Here is a 25,867-nt window from a genome sequence, read left to right as displayed (position 1 = left end):
TCTCAAGGGATGAAATGTTAAACAGTGTAGGAGAGATTAAACCTTCCAATTGATTACCTTGCATAGTCAATCTAGCAAGGTTAGGTAGCTTACCTAAAGCTTGTGGGATCTGTCCACTGAAGTTATTCCATGCCAAGTTCAAATCTGTCAGATCCGTCAAGTTTCCCAACCAATCTGGAATCCTCCCTGTCATGTAATTTTCGGTGGCACTAAGCATTGTGAGTCCTGTAAGGTTGAGCACTGAAGAAGGAATGCTTCCTACGATGTCATTGTCGCGGAAATTCAGAATTTCGAGTTCGGAAAGACGGCCGATGGACTGAGGAACGTTCCCGGACAGGTGGTTAACACTTAGGTTGAGAAAATGGAGAGCAAACAAGTTACCGATACTGGAAGGTATCTCGCCTTCTAGGTTGTTGTTCGACAGATCCAGGGTTTGGAGGTGGCTAAGATTCCCAAGCGACTGGGAGATGTTGCCTTCCAGACCGAAGGCTCGCAGGCGCAAGGCAGTGACATGGCTGCCGTGCTGGTGGCTGCTGCACGTCACGCCGTTCCACCGGCAGAAATGAGGAGCGCTCCTGTTAGAAGCGTCCCCATCCCAAGATGACAGTGCACCCATTGGGTCCTTTGTTATGAGGGATTTGAATGACAAGAGTGCATTGAGATCGCTGTTGCTGTTCGTGGAGTCGGAAATGGTTGTGAACAAGAGGAGGACGATGATGTTGGGTAGAAGTGGCAAGCTGCTGCAGAGTGTGCTTACTACCATGATTAGGGAACGATGTTGAGTAGAACTTGGCTTGTGTGCGCCTTCGCAGCCTTTGGGATGGAACTGCAGAAATATTTGATGGTAACCCAAACTACTTGCAAACCTATATATATGCTAGTAACTCACAGAAACCTTGCAGTTTGGTCAACACCCACCATCAATGGATATTCTTCTTTATAGCCCGGATTGGGAACAAGAGTCAAGATCGATGGAATTGGGTGTTCTTCTTTATTGGAACTTCTTTAGCCGCCTTTTATGAATATGAGGCTTTGAGTAGGAATTGGAACTTGTTTAGCCACCTGGTCGTTGTCGGCTTGTCATACTGCGTCCAGGCAGTGCTCAGAAGTCAGGAAACGAAGTCGTTCTGTGAGTTGACTTGAGAGGATGCTGAGGAAGACCGGTAAAGAGAAAGAAGATTATCAAATTCATCAGATGATATGTCCATTGAACAGCGCGGTTAGATCCACATAATAGCGTTCAAATGTTTCCGTGGACGGAGAGCGCGGTTAGATTCGAGTATCAAGTCGACGAGGCTACCGGTGACAATTGTCAGGTGCAGCGTGTCCAGGGACGGCAGATCGATGCAAAAGCGGCCGAGGCGGAGTGCGGGTAGCACGGGCGGGACAAAAAGGCTTGCCGAACATTGTTTTTATCATGAACAAAAATCTTGGATTTCGACTTGAATAATCTTATATTGACTCTCCAAAACGGGCCAATTCTCGTGCACAAACGGGCAGAACCACGTTACGCACTAAATTCCATCTTTTCGCTTTGAAATGGTGTAGCGATACATCACAGCAGGTTCTTGGGTCACGGCGCCACAAAATGCACATGCCGGTCATGTCTCATGGATTAGTCAGCAAGTGGGGAAAAAGCTTAGCCATCACAAGGCAACCGGTCCTCCTCAAACTCCATTGTACATATGAGATATTCCCTCTCGAAAATCAGGAACTCCTGACAAACAATTGAACAACAATTTTGTTGGCGTCAGGGTGGGCAGAATAAGGGCCCGAGTGGATTAACAAACGAAAGGTCATTAGAAGTGACCTGCAACTGCTGCTGGCTGAACAAATGCATCATTCCAGACTCGGCTGAACCAACTAACTCAACAAGTTCGTCACATTTATCTAGAGAGTAATCTAGATCATCACCAGCCGCGGAGAGTGCGATACATGCCTGCCAAATAAAAGCAACAAAAATTAATGTAATCGTCTACACTGGTGAGGGGCACGCCAAGAAACTACATGTATTTTGTACAACAATACGATTGCACAGATCATTTGCTCGATCGCCTCACCTGCATAGATCTTAGAATTGTTTCAGGAAGGCAGCACCTCCGACACAGCCCTCGAATTATGTAAGCAGCGGTGCTCTCCACGGAACCACTCCGGTCAGAATACCAAGCATCAAGCCGTGAAATTGCCATCGAAACTCCAGGTTGGAACCGACTGAGTTCACCTGCCATAACAGATCATTTAAAAACACCGCACGAAATATTTCAAACAGTGGTCTCCCTTTAGAATAAAAAAGGTACCTTTAAAGCCAGCAGCCATGACTGCAGCAAGAAGACCTCCATCGTTGGCTTCATGAAGCCCATATCCATCACCTTCTGCTGCTAAGCAGCGAAGAGCAACTTCAATACAGCAGGGGTCTCTAGAAGAGACCTGGACATCCACCTGCCCATTTGCTCAATAGATAATACACATTTAGAATTTGCACAAGTCTACTAAAATATATTGAAGCTGGTGTGCTGTGAACAGTTCTTACTAGGGACTATAACTATTTTGATTGACTTACATGTAACAAGCCAGACGTAACAAAATTTGTTTTCAAAGCCAAAAAAAATTTCTTCGAGCAAAAGGACCAAACCTTCAACAGGCGATGCAGCACATCATCTTCACTGACAGTTGAATATAGTGCACTTGTCAAAGCTGTGCATGATGTTGCATCTGGTAACATACATTCTCCAGAAGGTAGGCAGAGCATTGCAGAAGCATGCAGCTCAAGGAAAATAACATCGGGGGATTCAAATGGACTGCTCTCGACAGCATACAGCCATGGTCTTCCATCCCCTGATTTTGCTTACAATATAATATCAAAAAAATAGCAGCAGTGAGGAGCATATTTTCACACAGGTGAATCTAGGGGTGGTAATGGATCTCGATCCAAATGGTTCTTCATAATTTGTTTGAGCCCTTAATTAATTTTAGTTCAAAAATGAATACAAATAGAGCTCGATCCTAATCCGATTCGATCCTTAAACTTTATAGTGTAAAATTTATAGCCCATTACCAGCCCTAGGTGCATCAAATAAAACATTTATGACTTACTGCGTAGTAACGAACATGCCAAGTTCAGTGTTTCTTTAGCTGCAGCAACAGCTTGACCCTTTTCCTCTGCCGAAAGCATCTCAGGAGAAACAGCGGCATTCATCATCTCAATTTTAAGCCAACTGCGGTAAGTCGCGTCAAGGGAGTAATATTCATGCTGTTTGGCCATACAAAAGCAATACTTGATTAAGAATACTTATTAGATTCATTACATAAAAATAACAATATTATTTGTATAAAGAAAATATGTTCATTGGTATTAACAACAGAGACTATACCCAATCTTCAAACTCCGGCAAGTTATCAGATACCTCCGGATCTTCCCGTGAAATTAAATTTTCTTTTTGCTTTAACGGTTCAGCTAAAATGGCAAGCAACTTGTGTGGCCCTGCTGGTAGCTCAGGGACTCTCCTCATTGATATCAGAGAAAACTCCCTGAACAGTGTATTGCTGATTGATAAAGAAATAATATATAAGTTTCATGATAATATATTTTTTGGAAAAGAAAATAAAACTGTCCCACAAATAAATTTGCAATAATAATTATAGTGATGGCATGAAAAAAATATGAATCTATGTTTCTCTTGCACAAGAACTAATTACCTATGTGTCAATGCCCGTATCAGAAGCTTCCAACTGATCATTTGAAAGTCTGGAATCGAGGATGGTGGTGTGAAGCAAAGCCACTGAATAACCATAGCCTTTTGAAGTGATTGCAGGTGATGTTGATGCGCAACATCAGAGAAATCCCCATCATACTTAGTGGGTTTTGTTTGCCGAGATCTTGAAAGCACCCTGCATTAAATTTCAAAACTTCTTAAAATATATCGACAAGACAAAATATACAAAAAGTCTGAAACTCGGTGGATTTTATTGCAACATATTCACAGGATCAACAAACCTCTCGATGATCTCTTCAAAACAAGCCTTGGATACATTATCAGATGAGAATGGCAGATACTCCACAGCAGAAAGGAAGAGCTTGTACATAGTATGCAAACTGTTGCCGGAAAAAAGAAGTGTGAGCATGTACATTGAATTCATTTAAAATTACTGAAGTAATTCCACTTTCTTAATCTGTATTGTGTGCTGCCACCTTGATTTACCAACAAGGCAACAATCAAAGGACAGGCAAGATCAAATCGAACAACCAAAAATAGTACTGATATAACCTGTGTCCATTATTATGAAAAACAATGAACAAGCGAAAATAAAACTGATATACCCAGATACTCATAATAGCAGAGAATTACTTCGATAAGCACATGATAACAATACCTGCTATTTAACCTTAGTTCCATCATTTCTACAAACAAAGTAATGCAAAGGTCATGTTGAAGCTGTGAGGCATATATTCCAACCAACTCCTCTTGATCCTCTGAGAACAAATACCTCACGTACCTGGAGTCATTAAATTTTCATTTATTATGTTAAATAAGCCATATCAAGAAGGCATACACAGCATCTGGACTAAGGTGAAATGTAAGATCAACAAAAAATAAAACTGCAATGCTTGATTTAGATAAAATTATACTAGAAATAAAGGGCCAAGCCCTTGATAGATTTGATGGAACGATGCATGCTACTTATGAAAAAACTCGCCCGGGGAGGGAAAGACCACCCTCCCGGTATTATATAAAGAAGAGACCGAAACATGGCCCCAGCCGAGAAAACCCCAGAACCCTGCCCCCCCCCCATCACTAACGGGTCAATCAACTGCCCACTCTGCAACGGCCCAACTGGAGGGTGGGGCGCAGGATTCCGATCCCCGAGAGCGGGTGGGACATAGCGAGGGGATTTTTTTAACCAAGCCCGAAATTTGCCCTCAAGGGAGATCGAACCCAGGACCTAGAGGTGTTACTCAAAAGCCTTAACCATTACGCTAGAGACCCTTTCGCTGCATGCTACTTATGTAACTGTATTATGGAAATTATTATGCTATAGTACCATACAATTGAAATTTAAAATCACCCAAATGGATACTAAGGACCATTAATGCTGGTTGATTAAGCTCCAAGAGTTTCAAGAAAAAAAATTTAAGCCCCAAGAAGCAAAAATTGAATAGTTGGTGCTCATTGCCAATGCAAGATTAGTTCTTCATAAATAGTACTTACATGTTGATGATGAGATCACCGACAGTAACCAGTTTTTCATCTAACTCATCATCCATCCCATCACTGAAAAGGTGCCTCAGCACAAGAACAATATGCGCCCCGAACCGTATCATCTCAGGGTCATCAAGGGGCCTAGATGAACACAAAAGTTATTGAAAAGTGATATGATAAACGGATTCAAGTATTTGAGATTATCACATAAATCACAAAGACTCTACCTTGCAGTATTATTATGGTTCTCTTCAGCAGGTGATAACCATGACCATAGAAGGTCAAGAAGATGAGATATATTTCCACTCATGAGATTCATCTGCAGTTAAACAATTATTAGAGGATCGCAGGTCCAAATGGGTAATGATCTATCAATTTTAATTGGAGGGGTCTTTCAATGAAGTGTGTTTTCTCGCACATGATCATATGTGCCTTCCAGTTAAAAAAACTCGGCCGGGAGGGAAAGACCATCCTCCCGGTATTATAAGAGACCAAAACATGGTTCCAGCCGAGAAAATCACACTAGCCCACCATCACTAGCGAGCCGTCACTGCCCACTCTGCAACAACCCAGCCGCAGGGTGGCGCGCAAGACGTAACCCAGGAGCTGGCGGGGCACGGCGAGAGGATTTGTTTAACCAAGCCAGAAATTCGCCCCCAAGGGAGATCGAACCCGAGACCTGAAGGTGCTACTCGAAGCCTTAACCATTACGCTAGAGGCCCTTTCACTATGTGCCTTCCAGTTAACACGGATCAAGAAATTGTAAATTGTAAAGTTACCGAGTTAGAAAAGAATTACTACCTACAATTCTCCAAGGCAGAAAGGTAACAAAGACATGTTCATATGCTTGGAACTTTGGAATTTGGATCCACACACATGTACAGGTGTTTTTACTAGAAGAGCCTTGGTTAATGTGAAACAAAAACTGGCATATTGTCAGAACAGCTCATAAAAATAGCTCAATTCGAGTGCTGTCATGTAGAGAAATTTACTCAGTTCAGAAAATCCCATTAGAGAAAACATAGACAAAATGTGTGATGCAGAGAACAGAGGTCCTTTAACGTTCATCCTTGGAATAAAATTACCTGAATTTGTCGATGCTGCTCTCGGCATGCTCGAGAGACAGTTTCATGAACAAGGTCACTGCATCACATGAGTGAATAATAATATAAGTAACTAGGAAATGGATAGGATCATAGGAAGCACTAAATATTTAATACCTTGAGTGGAGTTTCTGCAGAAGAGCAGTTAAATCATGAGGTTGCTGATCAAGAACATGGTATGGCCAACTTTCTGGACCAACTGAACTTTGGGCTCCATTCATGTCGTCATCAAGTTGCTTTTCTGGTCTACTTGTTTGGTACTGAGATAATTCTAGATCCACTTGAACATCTAGCCAGGATCTTGCCATTGCCCAACAAGCTGACTAGGAAAGAGAATGAAAAAAGATGCATCACAAACCAGCAATCGAAGCCTATCTGGAAAGAATAACATCAAATCTACAACGTACCTCCCAGTCAGTACAGATTGGCAAGACACGCTTTAAGTTACTGCATTGTAAAGCATATACAGCCATCTCATAACGGCCTCCATCTTGCTCAGCGATTTTCTGAAAAAATAATATCAATTCAGAGTGCATGTAGAGAAGCAGCAAATTTAAAGAATGAAACAGACCTGTTGTCCAATAAGTACAGCACTGCTAAAAAACACAGAAAGAGGCATACTCTAGAGAGTGAGTAGAGTTCACCTCTGAAGCACAATATGATGCCCATTTCCAAAGACGCCACTGCCGCCCAACACCACTTTCTAATTCCATGGCTTGTAGTGTTCTGTACTTTCCATTTTTGTGCAATGCATTCAGGGAAGGGAACATATTTATGCCGCCAAAAGGACAAAGAGTGGCAACTCTCCATGCCTGAAAGTATACTCAATAGTCAGCATCAGAAAACAATAGAGAGAATAATAAAAATAATGCAATCTACACAGACCGATCTACCTGGCCAGCAGAACGGCACAAGTCAGATGCCTCTTCTAATCTTCCTGCTCTTAAAAGAGTCCATATATCTTCTAGAAGCAATTCATCTTGCTTCTGCTTATAGAAAAACAAAAGGAAATTCGGTATTACTATACTTGAGGCACTAAATGAAAGGGAAATTTTGCTGGTAGACATCGTTCTTTAATGAAATTAGCTGTTCAACACCGCTATTTTGTGTGTTTATCCATTACCATTACAAAAACTGGTTATTTTGATCCTGGACACCGTACACATTTTTTATTAATTTTCTTGGATCTGAAGAAAGAGGCGGTGAAAAGTTGATTTTGCCCTCTTCTTCATCCTCGGACTCTCTTGCTCCTGATGCTTGCCATCTAGTCCAGTACTCCAGTCACATGGAGGCTGCCATGAATCAGATGGAACAGTGTTGGACGAGCTCCAGCAGCCGGAGGACCAATCATCCTCAGAGAGGGAGAATACCAACCAATCCATCTTGACTTCCTCTCATCTCCACCCATCCAGACAAGGTAAATCCCACCCACAATCCCTGCCACAGTGAGCCAACGGCAGCACTGCTACGCTACTCCTGTCACTTGCGCCGGCAGTCGTGTGACGAGGCTGATGCTAGAAGGCTTCGTCCTGTCCGGCACCGCCGCGCTCCTGGCGCTCGCAAGGATGGATGACCTCCGCGAGCTCAGCCTCAAGGGCAACAATTTCTCAGGCTAAACACCGACCTTTCGCCACTCACGGGGCTGAGGTTGCTGTTCCTCATGGGGAACGAGCTGTCTGACCCAATTCCACCATCGCTGGGGGTGTTGCACCGCCTGTACCGGCTTGATGTCCAGGAGGATTCCAGCGGTGATGGCGTCGTTTCCAGTCACAATGTTCGGCAGGAACATCCATCTGTGCAGTGCGCCGCTCCCAATGCAAGGACAAAGCGCAGCAGCCCAATGCGTCGGCAATGGTGAGCACGTCTGCGGCAAGGGGCTGCCCTCCGGCTTCTACCATGGTGGTGTCCTCACCTTCGATGAAGCCAGCGCCCAGCGGGCACCAGCAGGGAGAGGCAAACATCAGGAGCAAGAGAGCCAGAGGATGAAGAAGAGGGCAAAAGCGACATTTCACCACCTTCTCTTTCCTCAGGTCCAAGAAAATTAATAAAAAAAATGTGTATGCTGTCCAGGAGCAAATTAACCAGTTCTTGTAATGGTACTCGGCAAGCACACGAAATAGTGGCGTTGAACAGCCAATGTCATCAAAGAACAGTGTCCGCCAGCAAAATTTTCCTAAATGAAAAGGATTTCAGAAGATAAGTGTTATTTTGTATATAGCAGTGTTATTAAAACTACGTTTAAACGTCAAAACTCTAATGAGAGGTTGATACCACGTTTTAGCGTTTTGGCGTTCTAAACTGTAAAACGCAGTGTTTTATGCATTTTAGACCATTAGCTACTTTTGGGCCCAGTCTATTAGTTACTTTTGGGGTCCAATGCAGCGCATGGGTGAAGTTTTGGTTAGCCACTAACCTCTCTATCTTGGTATTTAACTTCATGTTATTGTCTGAAATTATGATGTATTGGTATTTTTCCTATGTTGTTTAAAACTACGTTTAAACTTTATTTAAACATTTAAAAGTCAAAATTTCACCCATGAGTGTTTCAACGTTTTATCGTTTTAATAACCTTGGTATATAGTGACATTAGTCAATTTCACCCATGAATGTACATGAAAGTTTTTTTTTCGAACACGCAGGAGAGCTGCGTATCATTGAATTAAGAAGAAGGGTCTAAAATTAGACCAACTACAAAAACAACAGAAAAAAAAGAAATAAAGAAGAAAAAGAAGAAAGAAAATAAACAAGGCCTACTGGACTCTCTACTAGAGCCCTACATGACACCTGGAATGGAAGCTGTAATAAGGGCAAGATGCTTGGCCCCCGCAAAATTCCAAATACTAATTTCTTCCTCAGCTCTTCTAATAGCACCCTCCATACTAGGTGTAACTCTATCAAAAACACATTTATTTCTATGGTTCCAGAGAGTCCAAAGCCCAAGGGTAATCAAGTAATTGAGCCCTTTTTTAGCAATTCCCTGCAACTGCTCACTGCTTCTGCTCCACCATTCCATCGGTTTAGTTTCTCCCACCACAGGAGCAAAGGCATACATGAAAGTTGACTAGTTCAAATAAGTGAAAGAACGGTCCAAGAAAGGTCAAATGGAACCAACTGCAATGCACATTTCTAGCATCAGCATAAAAGATTATATGCACCATAAAAGCCTTGGGCCCTCTGAGAGGATCTTCACGCTATATTGGTAATGGCTGGCAATAGCCTACCTTGTCATCAGGAAGAAGTTGGGCCCCTTCACGAGTTGGAGCATCAAAATCCACATGCTTCACTATAGTAGAATCAGCATTGTTCCTTTTTAGGTACCTCTGTGTACGGTGCCAAACACCAGAACTTGGTAGGTACGAACCAACATGAGGTCCTCTCACCTACATGAGTGAATAATCAGGATGTCAACTTATTAAATTTGCTCACAGATATAAGTCGATCAGCTACTCTATAGTTTGTTCTATGACTAATACCAACAGAAAACAGTCCAAAGGGTAAAGAAATAACTGAATCAAGAAGATCAGGACAAATCGTTACGAATGAGCCATGGATATGTCATAGCTATGTTGTAGCTCTCGATAGCTTAACTTCTAAGACTATATAAGACGTCCATATGTGTAAATATAAAAACTCGGCCGGGGAGGGAAAGACCGTCCTCCCGGTATTATATTAAGAAGAGACCCAAACATGGTCTTGGACGAGAAAATCCCCGAACTCTGGCCCCCCATCACTAGCGGGCCGTCACCGCCCACTCTGCAACGGCCCAGCCAGAGGGTGGCGCGCAGGACGTAACCCGGGAGCAGGTGGGGCACAACGAGGGGATTTTTTTTAACCAAGCCTAAAATTCGCCACCGAGGGGGATCGAAACCAGGACCTGGAGGTGCTACTCGGAAGTCTTAACCATTACGCTAGAGGCCCTTTCGCCATATGTGTAAATATAGAATTACAGATTACTATTATCTTTACTCACCTGTCATGGAAATCCTAAAAAAATACTCCCTCTGTCACAGAAAACTTTATTTTTAGTTTAGACACTAGACTGAACCCATATCAGCCTGAGATTGCAGCCTGCATGCCTCCATGCATTCTTTTAATTGGGGCTTATTCCTTCATTAGTGTGGATCACCTTCAATAAATAAGGAGACATGTGTAATTTCTATTGAGCACTAATCTGCCCTAAATATCCTAAAACATCAAGTGTTTGGGACCGAGGGAGTATATTAGTGGAAGGTTGCTCCATTCCATGTCGATCACATGACACTACAGAACTCCCACAGAATAGATGATAATAGTCATTAAAAAATACCTTACCTTCTTCTCCAAATCAAGAGCTTCAGAAGCAAGACCTTCAAGCCAAAGTATGATCCGCAGACACAGTTGTGCTGTAATGTCTGCTGCAACAAAGCGGCAAGCCTCCTGATGAGATGTAATTGGCGGCTGTTTACAAGCATATCACAAAACTTAGGTGAATATACATATCAGAGGACAATAATTTAAAGGAAAAAAGGACTTGAATCCATTGGTAGCTATAACTTAATATGTCTTACCACCAACAGCTCTCCAGAAAGCTCCTCATGTTCTGCCATGAAGCAGATCAAATAGTCAAGAAAATACAATAAATTAGTTACTCCAGAAGTACTCATTTGTAGTTTACGATACTGCTAATGAAAATCATATGAAGAATGATCTGTTTCTAAGTATCCAATAATTGGAACTATTACCTTTGCCATATATGTGCCAAAGTGACCAGGAAGCAGCTTCGTCCAGTAAAAGTTGAGCATTTTGCTGCATAAGTTTCTCTTCCACCACACGAAGCTTTCCAGTTGCAGCAGATCTGAAAATTTAAGAGTGTGTCACAGATATCCCAAAGTTAGTATATAAGCTATAATAAAGGCATCTCATCAATTGACCTTAGCAGCCTTGTGCTTTGGTTCAAACAAATAGGGAAAAGAACTATGTTCAGTCAGTGATAACATAGCTGTGAAGAAATGAATGGCAGACTAAGTCCTTAAAAATCTAATCAGCAATTTGACTAAGTAACAGTTAAATTTTAACAGGCAAGTGTCGCTTCTAAGAGTTTGGGAGAAGTAAAATACTAAAATCTAACAGCTGATATGAAGTTTGCGATGACAACCTGATTGACTCCGAAGCATTTCGACATGTCCTCTCAAATTGTTGAATTACATCAGGGAAGTGCATCAAACCTGAAACAGAACAGAGACATTAAATAGCACAAGCAATGAACTGGAAAATGGAAAGGAAGTGAAGGGTGTTGCTTTATCTCATGCAACCCAAGAACATAGCTAAGACCTACACACTCCCTAAATTTGGATTGCCAGTCAGTGCACAAATAAGGATGGAGATTTCTAAGCCTCTTAGTGCATTCAGTTCCACTGGTATTTGACCTTGTAGGAGGTTTCCTTGCAAATACAGGAACTGCAGTGTAACACAGCTACCAAGAGTATGTGGAGTCTCACCAGATAAATTATTGCTTGAGAGATCCATTGTACCAAGACTGATCAAGAGCCTGATCTGTTGGGAAATGGGTCCGCTGAAAAAATTGTTGGAGAGATTTAGAAATTTTGTAAGGGAATACATGCTTAAGATCTCTTGGGGAATTTGGCCACTGAGGCGGTTATATGAAAGATCGATGGATTCTAAGATTGTCATATTACCAAGGCTTGGAGGCATGCTCCCATGCAGGTCATTGGAATGTAAAACTAGCTCGGTTAGTTTTGTAAGATTTCCAAGTGATGAAGGGATCTCCCCGTCAAATTTATTACTGAATAGCACAAGGCTGTCTAGGCTGGAGAGTTTACCTATACTCGAAGGTACGGCGCCTGTAAACAGGTTATCTGACAGATCTAGTATTTGGAGCTTTTGAAGCCTACCTATCCCCGAAGGTACGGTCCCGGTTATTTGGTTTCCACCCATCAGTAACGCTTCCAGCTCATAGGAGAGATTAGAAACAGCATTTGGCAAAATGCCAGAAATGTTATTTAGCTCAAGATTAAGATATTTCAGATGACTGCAATTGACCAAAGGGGTTAGAAAATCCCAATCTTTAGTATCCACGACTTGAAGCTGATTGTTGCCTAATTCAAGATTAGTTAAGCTGCCGTGGACACCAATATTAGGTGGAATTCGGCCATGAAATCTGTTCCCGTGGAGGATGAGCTGTTGGAGCACAGAAATATTGGACAGGGAGGATGGAACTGGACCCTCAAATTTGTTATAGCATACACTAAATGCTACAATATTTGGAAGTGTAAATCCAATATCTGGAGGTAGAGAACCTGAAAGCTTGTTATAGCCGAGATTTAAATTCTCAAGAGATGAAATGTTAAACAGTGTAGGAGAGATTAAACCTTCCAATTGATTACCTTGCATAGTCAATCTAGCAAGGTTAGGTAGCTTACCTAAAGCTTGTGGGATCTGTCCACTGAAGTTATTCCATGCCAAGTTCAAATCTGTCAGATCTGTCAAGTTCCCCAACCAATCTGGAATCCTCCCTGTCATGTAGTTTTCGGTGGCACTAAGCATTGTGAGTCCTGTAAGGTTCAGCACTGAAGAAGGGATGCTTCCTACGATGTCATTGTCGCGGAAATTCAGAATTTCGAGTTCGGAAAGACGGCCGATGGACTGAGGAACGTTCCCGGACAGGTGGTTAACACTTAGGTTGAGAAAATGGAGAGCAAACAAGTTACCGATACTGGAAGGTATCTCGCCCTCTAGGTTGTTGTTCGACAGATCCAGGGTTTGGAGGTGGCTAAGATTCCCAAGCGACTGGGAGATGTTGCCTTCCAGACCGAAGGCTCGCAGGCGCAAGGCAGTGACATGGCTGCCGTGCTGGTCGCTGCTGCACGTCACGCCGTTCCACCGGCAGAAATGAGGAGCGCTCCTGTTAGAAGCGTCCCCATCCCAAGATGACAGTGCACCCATTGGGTCCTTTGTTATGAGGGATTTGAATGACAAGAGTGCATTGAGATCGCTGTTGCTGTTCGTGGAGTCGGAAATGGTTGTGAACAAGAGGAGGACGATGATGTTGGGTAGAAGTGGCAAGCGGCTGCAGAGTGTGCTTACTACCATGATTAGGGAACGATGTTGAGTAGAACTTGGCTTGTGTGCGCCTTCGCAGCCTTTGGGATGGAACTGCAGAAATATTTGATGGTAACCCAAACTACTTGCAAACCTATATATATGCTAGTAACTCACAGAAACCTTGCAGTTTGGTCAATACCCACCATCAATGGATATTCTTCTATATAGCTCGGATTGGAAACAAGAGTCAAGATCGATGGAATTGGGTGTTCTTTATTGGAACTTCTTTAGCCGCCTTTTATGAATATGAGGCTTTGAGTAGGAATTGGAACTTGTTTAGCCACCTGGTCGTTGTCGGCTTGTCATACTGCGTCCAGGCAGTGCTCAGAAGTCAGGAAACGAAGTCGTTCTGGGAGTTGACTTGAGAGGATGCTGAGGAAGACCGGTAAAGAGAAAGAAGATTATAAAATTCATCAGATGATATGTCCATGGAACAGCGCGGTTAGGTCCACAGAATAGCGTTCAAATGTTTCCGTGGACGGAGGCTGCTCGGGCACCTACCTGCCGGTGACCCTTGTCAGCTGCAGCGTGTCCAGGGACGGCAGATCGGATCGATGCAAAAGCAGCCGAGGCGGAGTGCGCGTAGCACGGGCGGGACAAAAAGGCTTGCCGAACATTGTTTTTATCATGAACAAAAATCTTGGATTTCGACTTGAATAATCTTATATTGACTCTCCAAAACGGGCCAATTCTCGTGCACAAACGGGCAGAACCACGTTACGCACTAAATTCCATCTTTTCGCTTTGAAATGGTGTAGCGATACATCACAGCAGGTTCTTGGGTCACGGCGCCACAAAATGCACATGCCGGTCATGTCTCATGGATTAGTCAGCAAGTGGGGAAAAAGCTTAGCCATCACAAGGCAACCGGTCCTCCTCAAACTCCATTGTACATATGAGATATTCCCTCTCGAAAATCAGGAACTCCTGACAAACAATTGAACAACAATTTTGTTGGCGTCAGGGTGGGCAGAATAAGGGCCCGAGTGGATTAACAAACGAAAGGTCATTAGAAGTGACCTGCAACTGCTGCTGGCTGAACAAATGCATCATTCCAGACTCGGCTGAACCAACTAACTCAACAAGTTCGTCACATTTATCTAGAGAGTAATCTAGATCATCACCAGCCGCGGAGAGTGCGATACATGCCTGCCAAATAAAAGCAACAAAAATTAATGTAATCGTCTACACTGGTGAGGGGCACGCCAAGAAACTACATGTATTTTGTACAACAATACGATTGCACAGATCATTTGCTCGATCGCCTCACCTGCATAGATCTTAGAATTGTTTCAGGAAGGCAGCACCTCCGACACAGCCCTCGAATTATGTAAGCAGCGGTGCTCTCCACGGAACCACTCCGGTCAGAATACCAAGCATCAAGCCGTGAAATTGCCATCGAAACTCCAGGTTGGAACCGACTGAGTTCACCTGCCATAACAGATCATTTAAAAACACCGCACGAAATATTTCAAACAGTGGTCTCCCTTTAGAATAAAAAAGGTACCTTTAAAGCCAGCAGCCATGACTGCAGCAAGAAGACCTCCATCGTTGGCTTCATGAAGCCCATATCCATCACCTTCTGCTGCTAAGCAGCGAAGAGCGACTTCAATACAGCAGGGGTCTCTAGAAGAGACCTGGACATCCACCTGCCCATTTGCTCAATAGATAATACACATTTAGAATTTGCACAAGTCTACTAAAATATATTGAAGCTGGTGTGCTGTGAACAGTTCTTACTAGGGACTATAACTATTTTGATTGACTTACATGTAACAAGCCAGACGTAACAAATTTGTTTTCAAAACCAAAAAAAAAAAAAAACTTCGAGCAAAAGGACCAAACCTTCAACAGGCGATGCAGCACATCATCTTCACTGACAGTTGAATATAGTGCACTTGTCAAAGCTGTGCATGATGTTGCATCTGGTAACATACATTCTCCAGAAGGTAGGCAGAGCATTGCAGAAGCATGCAGCTCAAGGAAAATAACATCGGGGGATTCAAATGGACTGCTCTCGACAGCATACAGCCATGGTCTTCCATCCCCTGATTTTGCTTACAATATAATATCAAAAAAATAGCAGCAGTGAGGAGCATATTTTCACACAGGTGAATCTAGGGGTGGTAATGGATCTCGATCCAAATGGTTCTTCATAATTTGTTTGAGCCCTTAATTAATTTTAGTTCAAAAATGAATACAAATAGAGCTCGATCCTAATCCGATTCGATCCTTAAACTTTATAGTGTAAAATTTATAGCCCATTACCAGCCCTAGGTGCATCAAATAAAACATTTATGACTTACTGCGTAGTAACGAACATGCCAAGTTCAGTGTTTCTTTAGCTGCAGCAACAGCTTGACCCTTTTCCTCTGCCGAAAGCATCTCAGGAGAAACAGCGGCATTCATCATCTCAATTTTAAGCCAACTGCGGTAAGTCGCGTCAAGGGAGTAATATTCATGCTGTTTGGCCATACAAAAGCAATACTTGATTAAGAATACTTATTAGATTCATTACATAAAAATAACAATATTATTTGTATAAAGAAAATATGTTCATTGGTATTAACAACAGAGACTATACCCAATCTTCAAACTCCGGCAAGTTATCAGATACCTCCGGATCTTCCCGTGAAATTAAATTTTCTTTTTGCTTTAACGGTTCAGCTAAAATGGCAAGCAACTTGTGTGGCCCTGCTGGTAGCTCAGGGACTCTCCTCATTGATATCAGAGAAAACTCCCTGAACAGTGTATTGCTGATTGATAAAGAAATAATATATAAGTTTCATGATAATATATTTTTTGGAAAAGAAAATAAAACTGTCCCACAAATAAATTTGCAATAATAATTATAGTGATGGCATGAAAAAAATATGAATCTATGTTTCTCTTGCACAAGAACTAATTACCTATGTGTCAATGCCCGTATCAGAAGCTTCCAACTGATCATTTGAAAGTCTGGAATCGAGGATGGTGGTGTGAAGCAAAGCCACTGAATAACCATAGCCTTTTGAAGTGATTGCAGGTGATGTTGATGCGCAACATCAGAGAAATCCCCATCATACTTAGTGGGTTTTGTTTGCCGAGATCTTGAAAGCACCCTGCATTAAATTTCAAAACTTCTTAAAATATATCGACAAGACAAAATATACAAAAAGTCTGAAACTCGGTGGATTTTATTGCAACATATTCACAGGATCAACAAACCTCTCGATGATCTCTTCAAAACAAGCCTTGGATACATTATCAGATGAGAATGGCAGATACTCCACAGCAGAAAGGAAGAGCTTGTACATAGTATGCAAACTGTTGCCGGAAAAAAGAAGTGTGAGCATGTACATTGAATTCATTTAAAATTACTGAAGTAATTCCACTTTCTTAATCTGTATTGTGTGCTGCCACCTTGATTTACCAACAAGGCAACAATCAAAGGACAGGCAAGATCAAATCGAACAACCAAAAATAGTACTGATATAACCTGTGTCCATTATTATGAAAAACAATGAACAAGCGAAAATAAAACTGATATACCCAGATACTCATAATAGCAGAGAATTACTTCGATAAGCACATGATAACAATACCTGCTATTTAACCTTAGTTCCATCATTTCTACAAACAAAGTAATGCAAAGGTCATGTTGAAGCTGTGAGGCATATATTCCAACCAACTCCTCTTGATCCTCTGAGAACAAATACCTCACGTACCTGGAGTCATTAAATTTTCATTTATTATGTTAAATAAGCCATATCAAGAAGGCATACACAGCATCTGGACTAAGGTGAAATGTAAGATCAACAAAAAATAAAACTGCAATGCTTGATTTAGATAAAATTATACTAGAAATAAAGGGCCAAGCCCTTGATAGATTTGATGGAACGATGCATGCTACTTATGAAAAAACTCGCCCGGGGAGGGAAAGACCACCCTCCCGGTATTATATAAAGAAGAGACCGAAACATGGCCCCAGCCGAGAAAACCCCAGAACCCTGCCCCCCCCCCCCCCCCCCCCATCACTAACGGGTCAATCAACTGCCCACTCTGCAACGACCCAACTGGAGGGTGGGGCGCAGGATTCCGATCCCCGAGAGCGGGTGGGACATAGCGAGGGGATTTTTTTAACCAAGCCCGAAATTTGCCCTCAAGGGAGATCGAACCCAGGACCTAGAGGTGTTACTCGAAAGCCTTAACCATTACGCTAGAGGCCCTTTCGCTGCATGCTACTTATGTAACTGTATTATGGAAATTATTATGCTATAGTACCATACAATTGAAATTTAAAATCACCCAAATGGATACTAAGGACCATTAATGCTGGTTGATTAAGCTCCAAGAGTTTCAAGAAAAAAAATTTAAGCCCCAAGAAGCAAAAATTGAATAGTTGGTGCTCATTGCCAATGCAAGATTAGTTCTTCATAAATAGTACTTACATGTTGATGATGAGATCACCGACAGTAACCAGTTTTTCATCTAACTCATCATCCATCCCATCACTGAAAAGGTGCCTCAGCACAAGAACAATATGCGCCCCGAACCGTATCATCTCAGGGTCATCAAGGGGCCTAGATGAACACAAAAGTTATTGAAAAGTGATATGATAAACGGATTCAAGTATTTGAGATTATCACATAAATCACAAAGACTCTACCTTGCAGTATTATTATGGTTCTCTTCAGCAGGTGATAACCATGACCATAGAAGGTCAAGAAGATGAGATATATTTCCACTCATGAGATTCATCTGCAGTTAAACAATTATTAGAGGATCGCAGGTCCAAATGGGTAATGATCTATCAATTTTAATTGGAGGGGTCTTTCAATGAAGTGTGTTTTCTCGCACATGATCATATGTGCCTTCCAGTTAAAAAAACTCGGCCGGGAGGGAAAGACCATCCTCCCGGTATTATAAGAGACCAAAACATGGTTCCAGCCGAGAAAATCACACTAGCCCACCATCACTAGCGAGCCGTCACTGCCCACTCTGCAACAACCCAGCCGCAGGGTGGCGCGCAAGACGTAACCCAGGAGCTGGCGGGGCACGGCGAGAGGATTTGTTTAACCAAGCCAGAAATTCGCCCCCAAGGGAGATCGAACCCGAGACCTGAAGGTGCTACTCGAAGCCTTAACCATTACGCTAGAGGCCCTTTCACTATGTGCCTTCCAGTTAACACGGATCAAGAAATTGTAAATTGTAAAGTTACCGAGTTAGAAAAGAATTACTACCTACAATTCTCCAAGGCAGAAAGGTAACAAAGACATGTTCATATGCTTGGAACTTTGGAATTTGGATCCACACACATGTACAGGTGTTTTTACTAGAAGAGCCTTGGTTAATGTGAAACAAAAACTGGCATATTGTCAGAACAGCTCATAAAAATAGCTCAATTCGAGTGCTGTCATGTAGAGAAATTTACTCAGTTCAGAAAATCCCATTAGAGAAAACATAGACAAAATGTGTGATGCAGAGAACAGAGGTCCTTTAACGTTCATCCTTGGAATAAAATTACCTGAATTTGTCGATGCTGCTCTCGGCATGCTCGAGAGACAGTTTCATGAACAAGGTCACTGCATCACATGAGTGAATAATAATATAAGTAACTAGGAAATGGATAGGATCATAGGAAGCACTAAATATTTAATACCTTGAGTGGAGTTTCTGCAGAAGAGCAGTTAAATCATGAGGTTGCTGATCAAGAACATGGTATGGCCAACTTTCTGGACCAACTGAACTTTGGGCTCCATTCATGTCGTCATCAAGTTGCTTTTCTGGTCTACTTGTTTGGTACTGAGATAATTCTAGATCCACTTGAACATCTAGCCAGGATCTTGCCATTGCCCAACAAGCTGACTAGGAAAGAGAATGAAAAAAGATGCATCACAAACCAGCAATCGAAGCCTATCTGGAAAGAATAACATCAAATCTACAACGTACCTCCCAGTCAGTACAGATTGGCAAGACACGCTTTAAGTTACTGCATTGTAAAGCATATACAGCCATCTCATAACGGCCTCCATCTTGCTCAGCGATTTTCTGAAAAAATAATATCAATTCAGAGTGCATGTAGAGAAGCAGCAAATTTAAAGAATGAAACAGACCTGTTGTCCAATAAGTACAGCACTGCTAAAAAACACAGAAAGAGGCATACTCTAGAGAGTGAGTAGAGTTCACCTCTGAAGCACAATATGATGCCCATTTCCAAAGACGCCACTGCCGCCCAACACCACTTTCTAATTCCATGGCTTGTAGTGTTCTGTACTTTCCATTTTTGTGCAATGCATTCAGGGAAGGGAACATATTTATGCCGCCAAAAGGACAAAGAGTGGCAACTCTCCATGCCTGAAAGTATACTCAATAGTCAGCATCAGAAAACAATAGAGAGAATAATAAAAATAATGCAATCTACACAGACCGATCTACCTGGCCAGCAGAACGGCACAAGTCAGATGCCTCTTCTAATCTTCCTGCTCTTAAAAGAGTCCATATATCTTCTAGAAGCAATTCATCTTGCTTCTGCTTATAGAAAAACAAAAGGAAATTCGGTATTACTATACTTGAGGCACTAAATGAAAGGGAAATTTTGCTGGTAGACATCGTTCTTTAATGAAATTAGCTGTTCAACACCGCTATTTTGTGTGTTTATCCATTACCATTACAAAAACTGGTTATTTTGATCCTGGACACCGTACACATTTTTTATTAATTTTCTTGGATCTGAAGAAAGAGGCGGTGAAAAGTTGATTTTGCCCTCTTCTTCATCCTCGGACTCTCTTGCTCCTGATGCTTGCCATCTAGTCCAGTACTCCAGTCACATGGAGGCTGCCATGAATCAGATGGAACAGTGTTGGACGAGCTCCAGCAGCCGGAGGACCAATCATCCTCAGAGAGGGAGAATACCAACCAATCCATCTTGACTTCCTCTCATCTCCACCCATCCAGACAAGGTAAATCCCACCCACAATCCCTGCCACAGTGAGCCAACGGCAGCACTGCTACGCTACTCCTGTCACTTGCGCCGGCAGTCGTGTGACGAGGCTGATGCTAGAAGGCTTCGTCCTGTCCGGCACCGCCGCGCTCCTGGCGCTCGCAAGGATGGATGACCTCCGCGAGCTCAGCCTCAAGGGCAACAATTTCTCAGGCTAAACACCGACCTTTCGCCACTCACGGGGCTGAGGTTGCTGTTCCTCATGGGGAACGAGCTGTCTGACCCAATTCCACCATCGCTGGGGGTGTTGCACCGCCTGTACCGGCTTGATGTCCAGGAGGATTCCAGCGGTGATGGCGTCGTTTCCAGTCACAATGTTCGGCAGGAACATCCATCTGTGCAGTGCGCCGCTCCCAATGCAAGGACAAAGCGCAGCAGCCCAATGCGTCGGCAATGGTGAGCACGTCTGCGGCAAGGGGCTGCCCTCCGGCTTCTACCATGGTGGTGTCCTCACCTTCGATGAAGCCAGCGCCCAGCGGGCACCAGCAGGGAGAGGCAAACATCAGGAGCAAGAGAGCCAGAGGATGAAGAAGAGGGCAAAAGCGACATTTCACCACCTTCTCTTTCCTCAGGTCCAAGAAAATTAATAAAAAAAATGTGTATGCTGTCCAGGAGCAAATTAACCAGTTCTTGTAATGGTACTCGGCAAGCACACGAAATAGTGGCGTTGAACAGCCAATGTCATCAAAGAACAGTGTCCGCCAGCAAAATTTTCCTAAATGAAAAGGATTTCAGAAGATAAGTGTTATTTTGTATATAGCAGTGTTATTAAAACTACGTTTAAACGTCAAAACTCTAATGAGAGGTTGATACCACGTTTTAGCGTTCTAAACTGTAAAACGCAGTGTTTTATGCATTTTAGACCATTAGCTACTTTTGGGCCCAGTCTATTAGTTACTTTTGGGGTCCAATGCAGCGCATGGGTGAAGTTTTGGTTAGCCACTAACCTCTCTATCTTGGTATTTAACTTCATGTTATTGTCTGAAATTATGATGTATTGGTATTTTTCCTATGTTGTTTAAAACTACGTTTAAACTTTATTTAAACATTTAAAAGTCAAAATTTCACCCATGAGTGTTTCAACGTTTTATCGTTTTAATAACCTTGGTATATAGTGACATTAGTCAATTTCACCCATGAATGTACATGAAAGTTTTTTTTTCGAACACGCAGGAGAGCTGCGTATCATTGAATTAAGAAGAAGGGTCTAAAATTAGACCAACTACAAAAACAACAGAAAAAAAAGAAATAAAGAAGAAAAAGAAGAAAGAAAATAAACAAGGCCTATTGGACTCTCTACTAGAGCCCTACATGACACCTGGAATGGAAGCTGTAATAAGGGCAAGATGCTTGGCCCCCGCAAAATTCCAAATACTAATTTCTTCCTCAGCTCTTCTAATAGCACCCTCCATACTAGGTGTAACTCTATCAAAAACACATTTATTTCTATGGTTCCAGAGAGTCCAAAGCCCAAGGGTAATCAAGTAATTGAGCCCTTTTTTAGCAATTCCCTGCAACTGCTCACTGCTTCTGCTCCACCATTCCATCGGTTTAGTTTCTCCCACCACAGGAGCAAAGGCATACATGAAAGTTGACTAGTTCAAATAAGTGAAAGAACGGTCCAAGAAAGGTCAAATGGAACCAACTGCAATGCACATTTCTAGCATCAGCATAAAAGATTATATGCACCATAAAAGCCTTGGGCCCTCTGAGAGGATCTTCACGCTATATTGGTAATGGCTGGCAATAGCCTACCTTGTCATCAGGAAGAAGTTGGGCCCCTTCACGAGTTGGAGCATCAAAATCCACATGCTTCACTATAGTAGAATCAGCATTGTTCCTTTTTAGGTACCTCTGTGTACGGTGCCAAACACCAGAACTTGGTAGGTACGAACCAACATGAGGTCCTCTCACCTACATGAGTGAATAATCAGGATGTCAACTTATTAAATTTGCTCACAGATATAAGTCGATCAGCTACTCTATAGTTTGTTCTATGACTAATACCAACAGAAAACAGTCCAAAGGGTAAAGAAATAACTGAATCAAGAAGATCAGGACAAATCGTTACGAATGAGCCATGGATATGTCATAGCTATGTTGTAGCTCTCGATAGCTTAACTTCTAAGACTATATAAGACGTCCATATGTGTAAATATAAAAACTCGGCCGGGGAGGGAAAGACCGTCCTCCCGGTATTATATTAAGAAGAGACCCAAACATGGTCTTGGACGAGAAAATCCCCGAACTCTGGCCCCCCATCACTAGCGGGCCGTCACCGCCCACTCTGCAACGGCCCAGCCAGAGGGTGGCGCGCAGGACGTAACCCGGGAGCAGGTGGGGCACAACGAGGGGATTTTTTTTAACCAAGCCTAAAATTCGCCACCGAGGGGGATCGAAACCAGGACCTGGAGGTGCTACTCGGAAGTCTTAACCATTACGCTAGAGGCCCTTTCGCCATATGTGTAAATATAGAATTACAGATTACTATTATCTTTACTCACCTGTCATGGAAATCCTAAAAAAATACTCCCTCTGTCACAGAAAACTTTATTTTTAGTTTAGACACTAGACTGAACCCATATCAGCCTGAGATTGCAGCCTGCATGCCTCCATGCATTCTTTTAATTGGGGCTTATTCCTTCATTAGTGTGGATCACCTTCAATAAATAAGGAGACATGTGTAATTTCTATTGAGCACTAATCTGCCCTAAATATCCTAAAACATCAAGTGTTTGGGACCGAGGGAGTATATTAGTGGAAGGTTGCTCCATTCCATGTCGATCACATGACACTACAGAACTCCCACAGAATAGATGATAATAGTCATTAAAAAATACCTTACCTTCTTCTCCAAATCAAGAGCTTCAGAAGCAAGACCTTCAAGCCAAAGTATGATCCGCAGACACAGTTGTGCTGTAATGTCTGCTGCAACAAAGCGGCAAGCCTCCTGATGAGATGTAATTGGCGGCTGTTTACAAGCATATCACAAAACTTAGGTGAATATACATATCAGAGGACAATAATTTAAAGGAAAAAAGGACTTGAATCCATTGGTAGCTATAACTTAATATGTCTTACCACCAACAGCTCTCCAGAAAGCTCCTCATGTTCTGCCATGAAGCAGATCAAATAGTCAAGAAAATACAATAAATTAGTTACTCCAGAAGTACTCATTTGTAGTTTACGATACTGCTAATGAAAATCATATGAAGAATGATCTGTTTCTAAGTATCCAATAATTGGAACTATTACCTTTGCCATATATGTGCCAAAGAAGTGACCAGGAAGCAGCTTCGTCCAGTAAAAGTTGAGCATTTTGCTGCATAAGTTTCTCTTCCACCACACGAAGCTTTCCAGTTGCAGCAGATCTGAAAATTTAAGAGTGTGTCACAGATATCCCAAAGTTAGTATATAAGCTATAATAAAGGCATCTCATCAATTGACCTTAGCAGCCTTGTGCTTTGGTTCAAACAAATAGGGAAAAGAACTATGTTCAGTCAGTGATAACATAGCTGTGAAGAAATGAATGGCAGACTAAGTCCTTAAAAATCTAATCAGCAATTTGACTAAGTAACAGTTAAATTTTAACAGGCAAGTGTCGCTTCTAAGAGTTTGGGAGAAGTAAAATACTAAAATCTAACAGCTGATATGAAGTTTGCGATGACAACCTGATTGACTCCGAAGCATTTCGACATGTCCTCTCAAATTGTTGAATTACATCAGGGAAGTGCATCAAACCTGAAACAGAACAGAGACATTAAATAGCACAAGCAATGAACTGGAAAATGGAAAGGAAGTGAAGGGTGTTGCTTTATCTCATGCAACCCAAGAACATAGCTAAGACCTACACACTCCCTAAATTTGGATTGCCAGTCAGTGCACAAATAAGGATGGAGATTTCTGGTGCTTCTATTAATCATCTGGTAACTAACAGATGGTCGCACAACATGTGCTGCGACGCTCAAGATGAAGGGAGCAAACTGATGATAGAATCCACAGCCACCCAGTAATAAACTGCTATATTTTGCTACTCGAAATACGTGTGTTTATTTCTGAAGGACAAGTTTAATTAAGTATTCACTATTGGTTAGAATCAAATAAAACATAAAGGGAAACAATAAGGGGGTGCTTGAATGCACTAGAGATAATAGTTAGTGGCTAAAATTAGCTAGAGACATCCAAACACCCTACCTAATAGTTCAACTATTAGCTATTTTTAGTAAACTAGCTACTAGTTAGCTAACTATTTGTTAGCTAGCTAATTCTACTAGTATATTTTTAGCTTACTAACTATTAGCTCTAGTGCATTCAAACACCCCCTAAGACTGACGAAAACCACGTACAAATAAAGCTTTGTAACAGAATGCTTCATCACCTTAACAAAAGAAACCATCCCAAAAATTTGGAGAGAGAGAAAACAATAGCACATGCCATAGTAACTACTACTCCTACAAGCAGCTCAATAACCAGACCACTTTAATCCTCTAACCTTGGATCCCAGAATCAAGGAGAGTTGCAAACATTGTAGAAGGCGTTTCTCCTTCATGTGGCACATACATATCGTCCTCCAGTTTGACTGGCTTCAGCGTCTGCCTCACTGCTTGCCTGCCCGAACTGTAAGCTGCGCCTGATGCAGAACCGCCATCGAGAGATGTCCTTTTCGGCGAACCGAACAGTCTCAATCCATCCAAGCTTTCTACGTTGGAATAATCGGCAGCTTCCTGCTTTATGTCTTCAAGGAGTAAACCGGCATTAGGCTGTCTTGGGATGCTTTCTCCATCATATAACAGCCTTGGTCCAGAGGTCTTGGAGAGTGATCTTCCCAGCAGAGGAGAGACATTTGAAGAAGACAACCTCTTCCTGTAAATTGCAAAGCGAAACACATAATTAGCAACAGCAGTGACTAAGGTGACAGGACACTAGTGCAGCATATGCCTGGGGTATCGATGAACTGACACATCTTATAACCAATGAACCCATGGAGGCTCGAATTGGCACGCGCAAACCCAGAGCACATCTGGACGAGGCCAGAGACCATCGCAAATCAACCAATCCCCAAAACCCCACTCCCTCCCACCCACAACACATTTGAACCTCAACCATCCCGAATCAAAACTACACCGCCACACCCGCATCACCTACTCAGCAGCGCAGCATTTGGGAACGCAAATGGAGGAAGAGAACACCCGACCTGTAGCGGCGGTACTCCTCCCGACGGCCGGACGACTCCGGGTCGAAGTAGCTCGGCATCGCCGCCAGCGGCGGAGGCGGCGGCCTGGGCGAGCGCGACGACGGCGAGGGGTCCACCTCCATGGACGCAGTTGCTGCGCGGGCCGGGAGGGTTCAGCTAGGGTTTTGGTCCCTCGCTCGCTGGAGTCTGTGACTGACTGACTGCACGCCGAGATAGAGATGGCAACCCCACCGCCACCGGCTATATCGCATATCATACACACACCAAAAAAAATAGTCTCTCGTCTGTC

At 42.6% G+C, this 25,867-nt stretch overlaps 2 protein-coding genes and 1 pseudogene across 14 annotated transcripts in view; all 3 read right to left on the bottom strand.

Annotated features, from left to right (window-relative positions):
• Positions 1-11,755, bottom strand: part of LOC103652739 (LRR receptor-like serine/threonine-protein kinase EFR) — a 14,472-nt gene extending 2,717 nt beyond the window's left edge. The window contains exon 1 of one of the 3 annotated variants that reach the window (XM_035967164.1): positions 11,674-11,755. The gene's annotated coding sequence lies outside the window, so the exon portion shown is untranslated. The other 2 variants (XM_035967162.1, XM_035967163.1) reach the window with 2 other exon arrangements.
• LOC103652740 (nuclear pore complex protein NUP107) lies at positions 1,394-13,708 on the bottom strand (annotated as a pseudogene). Of its 9 annotated transcripts, XR_004549377.1 has the most exons (25): positions 13,009-13,224; positions 12,721-12,885; positions 11,779-11,852; positions 11,436-11,505; positions 11,023-11,135; positions 10,849-10,880; positions 10,613-10,738; positions 9,523-9,681; positions 7,195-7,287; positions 6,946-7,113; positions 6,709-6,807; positions 6,419-6,624; positions 6,284-6,341; positions 5,426-5,517; positions 5,208-5,339; positions 4,372-4,494; positions 3,995-4,093; positions 3,697-3,888; positions 3,372-3,543; positions 3,094-3,250; positions 2,633-2,835; positions 2,298-2,439; positions 2,061-2,221; positions 1,811-1,939; positions 1,397-1,717 (listed from the first exon to the last, which is right to left on the bottom strand). The product of XR_004549377.1 is annotated as a nuclear pore complex protein NUP107, transcript variant X6 (transcript). The 9 variants fall into 9 exon arrangements; XR_004857660.1 differs by lacking the exons at positions 12,721-12,885; positions 13,009-13,224 and adding an exon at positions 13,388-13,535; XR_004549373.2 differs by lacking the exon at positions 11,779-11,852 and having other exon boundaries at positions 13,009-13,528.
• LOC100272594 (uncharacterized) lies at positions 1,508-25,867 on the bottom strand. 2 transcript variants are annotated; one of them, XM_035966737.1, is made up of 47 exons: positions 25,579-25,867; positions 24,877-25,247; positions 24,056-24,125; positions 23,640-23,755; positions 23,466-23,497; positions 23,230-23,355; positions 22,140-22,298; positions 19,820-19,912; positions 19,571-19,738; positions 19,334-19,432; positions 19,044-19,249; positions 18,909-18,966; positions 18,051-18,142; positions 17,833-17,964; positions 16,987-17,109; positions 16,610-16,708; positions 16,312-16,503; positions 15,987-16,158; positions 15,709-15,865; positions 15,248-15,450; positions 14,910-15,051; positions 14,673-14,833; positions 14,423-14,551; positions 13,904-14,329; positions 13,546-13,774; positions 11,436-11,505; positions 11,023-11,135; positions 10,849-10,880; positions 10,613-10,738; positions 9,523-9,681; positions 7,195-7,287; positions 6,946-7,113; positions 6,709-6,807; positions 6,419-6,624; positions 6,284-6,341; positions 5,426-5,517; positions 5,208-5,339; positions 4,372-4,494; positions 3,995-4,093; positions 3,697-3,888; positions 3,372-3,543; positions 3,094-3,250; positions 2,633-2,835; positions 2,298-2,439; positions 2,061-2,221; positions 1,811-1,939; positions 1,508-1,717 (listed from the first exon to the last, which is right to left on the bottom strand). In XM_035966737.1, the coding sequence occupies exons 1-24, from the start codon at positions 25,698-25,700 to the stop codon at positions 14,252-14,254; spliced, it is 3,300 nt and encodes a 1,099-aa protein (XP_035822630.1). In that variant the 5' UTR covers positions 25,701-25,867; the 3' UTR covers positions 1,508-1,717; positions 1,811-1,939; positions 2,061-2,221; positions 2,298-2,439; positions 2,633-2,835; positions 3,094-3,250; positions 3,372-3,543; positions 3,697-3,888; positions 3,995-4,093; positions 4,372-4,494; positions 5,208-5,339; positions 5,426-5,517; positions 6,284-6,341; positions 6,419-6,624; positions 6,709-6,807; positions 6,946-7,113; positions 7,195-7,287; positions 9,523-9,681; positions 10,613-10,738; positions 10,849-10,880; positions 11,023-11,135; positions 11,436-11,505; positions 13,546-13,774; positions 13,904-14,251. The 2 variants fall into 2 exon arrangements, with proteins under 2 accessions (XP_035822630.1, NP_001306905.1); NM_001319976.1 differs by lacking the exons at positions 1,508-1,717; positions 1,811-1,939; positions 2,061-2,221; ... (18 more) ...; positions 11,436-11,505; positions 13,546-13,774 and having other exon boundaries at positions 14,051-14,329; positions 25,579-25,777.

The sequence above is a fragment of the Zea mays genome, chromosome 4 (genome assembly GCF_902167145.1).
Source record: "Zea mays cultivar B73 chromosome 4, Zm-B73-REFERENCE-NAM-5.0, whole genome shotgun sequence".
NCBI lineage: Eukaryota > Viridiplantae > Streptophyta > Magnoliopsida > Poales > Poaceae > Zea > Zea mays.
This window is presented reverse-complemented; position numbering and strand designations above follow the sequence as displayed.